We start from the raw sequence: 9,898 nt of genomic DNA on the forward strand, positions 1-9,898 counted from the left end.
AGTCATATTTCCAGTTTCTAAGAACATGATCAGCACCAAAAGATATCTGGTGAAAACAAAAAGGCTGTGATTTTGTGTATCTGCACGTGGGGCTTTGTTGTTGCTAGAGGGGAGTGGGAAGGAGTGTGGGAGAGGGGCAGAATGGCAGAGGGGTTGATTTATTTTTCAAATTCACATTTATGAATACAAAGAGAAGAGCTGTCAGCAGCACACATGCCAAAGCCCAAATAGCAGCCAGACCTGCCTCTTCCCGTCTGGGTTGGCCAGACACAAAACGACATCTTGCAATGTAGGAAAATCAACAGAGTCAGTTATATGGAGACTGGTGAAAGAAAAACCAGTCCCAGAAATGTCTGGTTACATATTATTAATAGTTTAGAACTTGGAGTTTTAATGAATTGAGGGATCGAGAGATTCTGGCCAATCAAAACCAGAAAACCAACAGGCAAACCTTTAAAAAGCTGTCTCTCTGATGTATCTTCCCAGTAGAGATAATAAGTATAAGAGAAATTTAACTCACATACAGAGACAGCAAAGAGTGAGACACTGGGAAAGTGGCACTGCTTAGATGAGTTGCAAGGTTCTAAGGGATCAAGTAAGTAAACGCTTACAGTGTGACATGCCAGGAACTATATCCAAGGCAGGATCTGAAGTTGCATTTCCAGGCTCACATCATACTAGAGAGACAATAGTCCCTCTCTAGGTCACTGATAAGACTGCATCTAAAAAGCCACATATTTTTCTCCCACTGAGATGAAAAGGGTGAACAGCCAATAGTTAAACAGACAGCTAAAGAAATTGACTAAAAATAAATTTCTTCTATAGTTTGAATACTATGAATGTTAATAGTGACTCTTCCACAGGTTCAGCTCAAGTAAGGATTTACAGAAGGTAAGTAAAAAAAAAAAAAAAAATTAAAGGATAATTTCTCTCAATGTGCTGATAAAATTATGGTCTGGTCAATCTAGGATGTTTATGTTTAACAACAATTAAAAGGAATGAATGGCTGAGTGACACACACACACACACAAATACACACAAACACACACACTCCTGAACAGTCTGTGCTTATACCAGGACTAGGGGAGCAAGAAAAGACTGAAGTCAAGGCGCTTAGCTACTTTAATATATGATGATTACACCCCAGATAGCTGCATAATGTTTGACAATATACAGTTCCAGCTCATTTAAACTATTTCACACCATCCTCATAAAAAGCATGAGGAAAGTTCAGAACAGGTATTATTATCCCCATTTTACAGATGAGAAAGCTGAGTCTCCAGGTACCTCATCTATGACTGATTTTGTCAGTCATCTGAGTCCTAATACAAAAAACTTTCTCACATTATATCAAGAGATGGCAACTACACAACCCAGTGAATAAACTTCAGCACATCCTTATGCTTCTATGCCTCAATTTCCCCAGATGTAACACAGATATGACACATTTTTTTAGGTGTTAAGTGAGCCATCAAACTGAAAGAATATAAGTTGAGATTTATAAGAAGATCTGGAAGTTCAGGTTTTCAAGAGGCTCACCATGTAGCATTTTTACACCTGAACCCCAAAAGCTAAGAAAAAATTCAAAATGATGAAAATGTTCCTAAACTGTGGTTTAAACAAAGCAGACTGGATGAGTACATGATATATCAAAGATCCAACTACCTGCAGTCTTTCAAGTTTTGCTTTCGAGGCTCACCATGTTAGGAAGCACACAATAATATCTAAAAGTGGAAAATGGCCTAATAAGTGTGATTTTAAAACACACTTTAAAGTTCTGAACATGTATTTGTTTTACACTTTTAAAGCATTTTTATTTAAATTTCTCAAAAGAAATAAAAGTTCATCATTTAAAGAATGTAAGAAAAAAAAACAAGAATACACCTCCAATCTCTGACCCCGTGTCTTTGCAACAAATCTGACTGCCATAAAATCTGATGACAGAAGAATAACAAATGACTTATGCGAAGCAGAAAATGGAAATTTTTACAAAACAAACGTTTAGCTTATGGAGAAAGGCAGATCCACAATCTGAACTGTGGGAATAAAAGACATTCATTTCTGGGCATATGTACAAAATCTGAATGGCAAAATTTTGAGATACAGTCCTGCCACAATTGCATTTGTTAGGACTGAACATTCTTTCACTTAACTATAAAATAAAGTCGAATGTTTTGCTTTGTCAAAAAAGAAAAGCCAGGTTTATTTAGTTAAATTACTTGGAACTGCATGTCTAAGAACATAACTGTTCATTAGAGATACCTGAACTCCAGGGATCAGAAAAGCTCATCTGTACATTCCGCTGGAGGAAATTTAATATTTATTTGCTCATTAAAGGGTAAATAACATTTGAAAAGAGAAAAAAAGTTTCTTTACAGATGAAAATATATCCATCAGTTGTTGAGACATTAATAGTTGCAAATTTTGAATACATATAAGTTTAATCATACAACTGGTAGAATTCCAACTTTCAATTAACAAACTACATGCCTTTTCAAGCGTAGGCTCTCCGTGCATTGACAAACACTGTGCAGAAATCAATACCCACTCCAACTTGCCTGCATGTAATGTCTTACATCAAGCACGCTTCCAGTACCAACGGGCATTATATGTCAGACATGCTTTCAGTAATGCTTACTCCAGAAAGAATTAAAATTAGGCTTTCATTGCACATAGCTGTTGTCCTCCGTATACATCACCTGTATACATAACTTTTCCTGTACACGCTGCATTTCATAACCTGCCTGAGTGCACAGCACATGCTGCCATCTGAATTTGTTATCTACCTCCTTTTACAGAGTTCTAAAGGGGGGAAAGAGAACGGAAGGGAAATAAACATTACTCCGGAAAACAACGATTTGAGTTTACTTCCAGGAAACCAGGCAGCCACAACAACGAGAGAAACTGACAGTGCAAAGTTCGTCCGTTCTCCGCGTCCTGTGGCCTCAGCCAGGAGCGCGGCTGTCGCTTCCCCCGTCTTGTCCAGCAGCCCTCGGCCACCTCTGCGTCTCCATCTGCACCGCGCGAACCAAGGAAGCAGATGCGCTCGCCAGCCAAGCAGAGCTGGGTGGGCTGGCCAGAAAAGTTGTCTGGACTGGCGGGAGGCTAACAATCGCCCGGGAGCCTGCTCCCCAGCGTCCACCTGGTGAAACTTCAGAGCCCCCAGAGGAGAGAACGAAAGAAGCAACCGCCAGGAAGGGTCACAGAACTGGAAGGGAACGGAGGACGGCACTGGGAGAAATGGGGTTTCACGGACTTCTCTAAGCGGTTTTACTAGGACCCAAAGGGCTAACTGGCGAGACCGCACCGGATGCCTCCTCTTGGGTTCTCTGGGCGGGCGGCAGTCGTTTGTAGACCCCATCACGCAGGCCGGCTCCGGGAGGCTTCGCGGTGGCTCTGCCGGAGGAGCGGGCTCCCCCACCACGGGTCGGGCTTCCCGGACCCGGCGCCTAGACCTCGCTGCCCAGGACTGCTCGGCGTGGATCCTTAGAATCATGTTTCAAAACATCTTACAGGCTCCGCCAACACACACACGGAACCTACTCCGCGCAGCGCCCTAACCCACAGGGCGAACCCAGGAGCAGCCCCACGCCGGAGGAGGCGATAAGGACTGGGGGAGGGACGGGGAAGTAGTTAGACAATAGTCAGGAGAGGTTATTCCCAGGACAAAAAGCACCTGGCAAAGCGCGCCGAGGTCACTCCCTTCAAGTCTCCACCTTTCTGACAATGGCTTCCCCGGGAATTTTTTTTTGGAACGCTCTAGCGGCGGAGAGCAACAAGCCCGCACTACGAGCAAGAGAGTAGCAATCCCCAGAGTCGTAACTACTTTTTCCTTCTCTCTTCCCCGGCGCGGTGCAGCCGGCGCCGGACGCCGAGGCTCCCAGTTTCCCAAGAAAAGCACTGTCTCGCGCACTGCCGCACAGCCCTGCCCGCCTGCGCCCGGAGCGATCCTCCACCGGGAACAATGGGTCGCGACGAGGAAACTTACCTGCCCCCGTGGCGCCCAGCCCCGTGCCCCGCGTCCCAGCCGGCACGGAGTCTGGGGACATCTCTCCCTCTGCCCACCCCGGGTCGCGAAAGCTTCCCCCCCTTGCCCCCCGGCCCTAGAGAGGAGCCGGCTCCACCCCTGGAGAGCCCCGGGTCGGGGGCATTCGTCGGAGCTCCGGACGCCTCCTCGGCCACTCACCTGCGGAGAACTGGCCTTGGGCCGACCCCAGGAGAGGCCAAGGGGAGAGGAGCAAGAGCGCCACAAAAGCAGGCAGCGCCGCCGCCGCTGTATCCATGTCGACTTTGGGAGAAGTTTCAAGCCGCTCTGCAAAGAGCTGCCGGGGGGTATCGCAGCGAAATCCACAGCTGAGGGGTCGGCCGGGCCCAGCGGGGTGAGGGCGGGGAGTGGACAGCCTCCCGCCCGCACTTTTTCCTGCTCCGCGGTCGCCAAACTACCTCTGGGGCGCCAGCGTTGCCCGAGTCGCCGGCCGGCCGCGGCAGCAGCTCTCCATGCTCGGCAGAGGCTCTCCTGTTAGTCAAGAGTTACTTTGCTCTGGGAGGGATGGGGGCGGAGCCGGGGGTGACGTCGCCCCGCGGGCTCCGGGCGCTTCTGAGGAATGCAGGCTCGGGCGCGGCGCCGCCGCCACCGCCGCCGCCGCCGCCGCCGCCTCCTGTCGGAGAGACGCGCGCCAACCCCGGCCGCGCGCCCCGCGCTCCGCGCCGCCTTTGTTCGCCGCCCTGGCCCAGCCGCCCGCCGCCGCTCTGGGGCAGCGGGCGCGAAAGGGGACCTGCGCCGTTGTCTGCCCTGTTTCAGGAATCGCAGTTTGAAAAGCGAGAGTTGGGTAAGCAGTGTGGCCGGACCCCAGAGGATGAACGCGGAGAAACCCCGCCGCCTAAGCAGAGGCGCCCCGGGGTTCTGTTCCCAAGGCGGAGGTCCTACCGTATCGGTGGCCGGTAGGAAGAAGGGGGAGTGTAGAAGCTCCCAGAGGGAACACCCACCTGCATCGCAAACTCTCTGTTCCCTATTCGTGTAATAAGGAATGAGACACCCCACCCCCGTAGAAAACTTATTGTTCCTTCTTCATATAAAAATAAAACTTGAACCAAAATAAATGTTCAGTAACTTCCCAGTGTGAACAGCTGGCATGTCTCATTTTTGGTTTGTCATTTGCCGAATATTTGGATTTACTCTCTGCTTCACTGACTTTGCTTGTAGTTCTGAAACCTTCCGGCCTCTTTCTACTTCCCTCCGGAAGAACCTAACAACTGCATCAGGGCTTATTATCCTTGCCTTTCACGAGGGTATGCTGGAGTAGGAAAGTCTTTTTGTTTTGATTTTAATATCTAAGAGATATTTAAGACATAAGTATTTAACAAAAGAACTTTACACGGACAATGAAAACAGCAACAAATGATTTCATCCGTTGGAAAATAATGCTGTATTATGACAGTAAAGTATTTTACAGTTTGCTGATTCTTCAGAAGCTTGAAGTGGTTTCACCATATGCCACATTTATAATACTTGCTTCTGTGAAGACTGTATAGTGCATACTTTATTCATTTTTGTAAAATAGCGAATAAAATAGATGTGGTCACAGTAGAATAAACAATTTTTATTCAGAATTTTGGTGTCATATATACAATTCCTAGAACAATGGAATCTCTTGATTGACATCTGTCAGTTACTCAGACACCTTTAGCTTTTGTAAATCACGGACAATGTGACATTCAATTTAATATAATATTCACACAATTTCCCAGGACACATATCCCTTTATTCAGATTAAGTATACGCTATTAAAGACCAGGTTGATGGTAGAACTCATTATATATGTACACACACATATATATATATACCAATCAGCAAGGAAAATAGTTCTTTAAAAATTTGATAAGAATAGATGCTTGATTAAACGTAACTGGCAGTCTTATAGCTGGCTCATTGGCACACTGACTAGCTCAGCACTTGTCAATTCAATTCAGCAATAAGTTCATTCTTCCTTAGGGTGCAATGTAGATTATTTTTTAAGTCATTAACCTATAACTGTTAGCACATCACTGTTCCTATTTCTTTGATTGAAGAATATTCCTAAATCCTAGGTAACAAAAAACTGAAGGACATATATTTTCCTTTTAAAGGACTTAGCAGAACTTTGTAAAACTTAGCAATAATATGTCTCAGGAAAAACAAACACCCCTCCTCCCCCATCCATAAACTAATTAATCTGTTCTATTCCTGACAGAGAGTTCATGACTTGGTAGGTTTGTTTGTTTAAACACACAGAAAGCTTGTTTAAAAATTGACATACAGTGCCAGGGCAAAGTGCACACAGTTCTAGCTTGCCCATTCCTTGGGTCAACTGACAGAAGATTCATCTCATTTTCTCCATTCAGGAAGTAATAACAATAACAAGTAATGTTTAGAGCGCTTACAATGTGCTAGGCACTGGTTTAAAATACATAATGTCTCGTTGAGACATTAAGATATACAAAGTCTCCTTGAGTTAAGACAACAATCCTATGACATCAGTACAGTTATTACTCTCATTTGACAAATGAGGAAACAAAGTTAGAGATTAAGTAATTTGTCCAACAGCACATATATGAGTAAGAAGTGGGGGAGGGGAAACAAAGAGGGACAAGGAAATCCTCAAATGGAGTCAGGAAACTAGCAAGGATGTCTTCTCACTAAAAATCAAAGCAATGCAACAAAACTTTTGGACAAGTAAATCAGTACTTTTGTCCTTAGTTGTCACTAATGCTGGCCACAATACCTAACGCTGGCCATGGTATATTGAAATCATTTGAGTAGAGAATATATGTGTCTTTCACATGGTACTCGGCAATTATTAGGAATTTACTAGGTCTTCGTTAATTTGAAAGAATGGATGAATGTATCAATTAAACAATAGAAGAGTAAATTTGATATAACAAAAAAAATTGTCAACATGTGTTCAAAAAAATCACTAAAATGTTTGTATTCTTTAATCTACTAGCTATTCTAAGGAAATAATCTAAAATATGGGAAGTGTCATAGACACAAAGATATTTATCACTTACAAAAGGGAAAACTGGAAATAATACAAAAGTCCAACCATAGGCAGATTCATGAGCATTATCTGGATTGAATATCTCACAGCCACTAGAAATGAAGGTATTAAAAAAACAGTAAGCTGCAAAGTGGGAAGATGTTTCTGATAAAATGTTGGGGAAAAAAAAAGATCAGAAGACAATACAGATACATCTTCAGTTTGGGAAGATGAAAATGTTCTGGAGATGGATGGTGGTGATGGTTGCACAACAATGTAAAAGTACATAATGCCATGGAACCATATACTTAAAAATGGTTAAAGTCGTAATTTTTATGTTATGCATGTTTTACTACATTTAAATAATTGGAAGATGAAGTCAACATATACTATGATTACAAATAAGAAAAGAAAAAGGCTGAAAAAAAATCCCGATAAACCATAATATTGATATAATTAGAAGTAAATGTAGAATAGTAACATTTTATAACTGCCCTTCCCTATTTTCCTACCGTTTTTGGTATGTGGTTATAGCATATCTTTTTAAAGAAGATAGGTTTGTAGTCTGATTGATTGCAGATTTACCAAGAAATAACTCCAGTCAAAAATTTAGATCTACATTTGACAAAATGTTTTCTGTAGAATCCCAGTTCTATCAAAATTTAGCAAGTAAAATTGGAAAATAGGGTCTTCAGATCAAATTAGCTTTAACTCTAGATTGAGCAAAGTTAAACAGGTTCCTTTACTACAGCTGGCTTCTTTACTGCAGAACTTTTCAATGGTTACCAGTATGGTATTGTGCAAAGTGAATCTGTTGGAGAGAGGAAAAGAATACATTGTTTCTCAAAGTTTTGGACAATAGAACTCTTTAAAAGAGAAGTATTTCTCAGGATTAGGGTTCCAGGGAACAGAATTTGGGAAGTACTGCTTTAAGCAGCATTTAACATCTCTGTGTCTCAGTTTCTTTCATATGAAACTGAGGCTTATCAATCAGATTTTTCAGAGGACTAAATGAAATATAGTATATTTTAATATGTATTTTTGTAAAGATGTAAATTTAGTTATAGGTATAGATATGAAAGGGCCCAGATGATATTAATTGCTGAGTAAAGGTTCTTTTCTTGTTCCACTGAAGGATTATGTACAAACATGTACCCAGCAAAACCAAGGTTTTATTTACCCACTGAGAGACCATGAGTGTACCCACAGCATGTATTTATAAGCAATTAGATAATATTCTCAGTTTGTTAATAACAACTGATTGCTTATATTATGCTTTTCAGTTTGTAATGCCTTTTCACGCACATGATCTCAATCTATCCTCGCTCCAACCCTGCGAAGTAGGCAGGGCAGGTAGCATTATTAATTTTCACTTAACTGATAAGGAAACTCAAGTTTAGAGTCATTAAAATACTTGGCCAAAATTTGACGCTGGTCAATAGCAAAGCTGTCACTCTGAACTGCATATTCTGATTCTGAATTTCATTTTTCCCCCATTCCCCCAATATTTATGTACCTAATTCTCATCTCTAAAAACGTTCATTTGAATTAGTTGTCAAAATTCTCAATGCAAATTCATCAGATAGAGCTTCTTAGGCTGGTGGACGGAAATGAGGTTCTATTTTCTCTCTGAAAGCAGAAAAAACAAAAACAAACAAACAGAAAACTAAAAGCACTTCCTCACAGTCATAGCCTTGCATGGGTATGTATGTTGTCAGTAGAGTCCTCCAGGAAGGAAGGGGCAGAGAATTTCTGACAATAAAGCCCTTGAACAGAACACCGACTTCCAGAAAAAAAAAAAAAAAAAGTGTTATGCCTTTGAAAGCTATTGTTCTGGATGAGCGTTGGAGACTGTAGGGCAAAGCCCATTGATCCCACGAGTAGTGCTGGAACCTGGCCAGTTACTACTGAGATCTTGACACCAGAGCATCCAGAAACAAATGGAATTGTGATAACTATGTGCTTTCGTCTCTAAGGAAATCCTCCTCTCTGTATGCTCTTAGGAAATTTTGGATCAAGTGGAAAGAAACACACTGTACGCAAACCCAGAGTTACTTTGTGAGTCCCTTGAACCCTTTAAAATATCCATAACTGAAGATTAGTTTAGAAAACACTAGTCAAGATAATGCATGATCCAAAGGTTTTATCCGGGGAAGGGAAAAAAAAAAATGTGAGCAGCTTGAGAGCTCAGTGTTGTCAATTTGGAAGAGCAATTTGCCTACAGCTGGATATAATTAACAAGCATGGGTCAAAAAGGAAGCCAATCATAAAAGTGTGAATTGGATTGAGGTGGAGGGATGGGACAGTGACAGTCACTTCCAGATCTGGTATATTCTGACTTCAGAGTCTCTCCGCATTTTCAAAAAGCCTAGTCTAATGATGTTAATAAAAGATTGAGGGAAAAAATGTTTGGTCTTCATGATACCCTAGTATGTGTTTGATAAATCACTTTTTCTGGGGTACTATATGGTACCTATATGGTATCTACTATATGATATCTACATGGTATCTTATTAACCCTTTATAATAGTGGGCAATTTCCACACCAAAAACGTATATTTTTCCCTGGCTCACTATAAGAAAAAAGGCATAAAGGGCACCAGCTATACAGCATCCTATTGAATCCTGTTTGAATTATTTTGTTCTGAATAGACAAATTATCCTGGGGTATTTTTTTTTGTTTTTTATTTTAGTAAAACCCAAGAAAGAGGATAACTCTTAAAACTAATTAAATACATCATGTATTTAATAATACATTTTGCAGGGTTAAAAGCTTGTATGCAAAGTTGCAGCCTGAGGAGAATTAATACAGCTGAATGAGAAATTCTCTAGTGATCATGTTCCTTCCTTCCTCCCACTTACTTCGGAGGGGCGGGGGCTGG

At 42.0% G+C, this 9,898-nt stretch overlaps 1 protein-coding gene across 15 annotated transcripts in view; it reads right to left on the reverse strand.

Moving 5' to 3' along the window:
• The window catches only part of PTPRK (protein tyrosine phosphatase receptor type K), a 566,917-nt gene extending 562,287 nt beyond the window's left edge, over positions 1-4,630 (reverse strand). For 10 of the 15 annotated variants that reach the window (XM_030853499.2, XM_060283341.2, XM_030853498.2 and 7 more), the window contains exon 1: positions 4,187-4,622. In XM_030853499.2, the coding sequence (XP_030709359.1) occupies positions 4,187-4,283 (97 nt within the window). In that variant the 5' untranslated portion in view covers positions 4,284-4,622. Of the gene's footprint in view, positions 1-4,186 lie in introns of all 15 variants that reach the window. The other 5 variants (XM_060283348.1, XM_060283337.1, XM_060283346.2 and 2 more) reach the window with 3 other exon arrangements.
• Positions 4,631-9,898: the final 5,268 nt, after the last annotated feature.

Source organism: Globicephala melas, chromosome 14 (assembly GCF_963455315.2).
Source record: "Globicephala melas chromosome 14, mGloMel1.2, whole genome shotgun sequence".
Lineage (NCBI taxonomy): Eukaryota > Metazoa > Chordata > Mammalia > Artiodactyla > Delphinidae > Globicephala > Globicephala melas.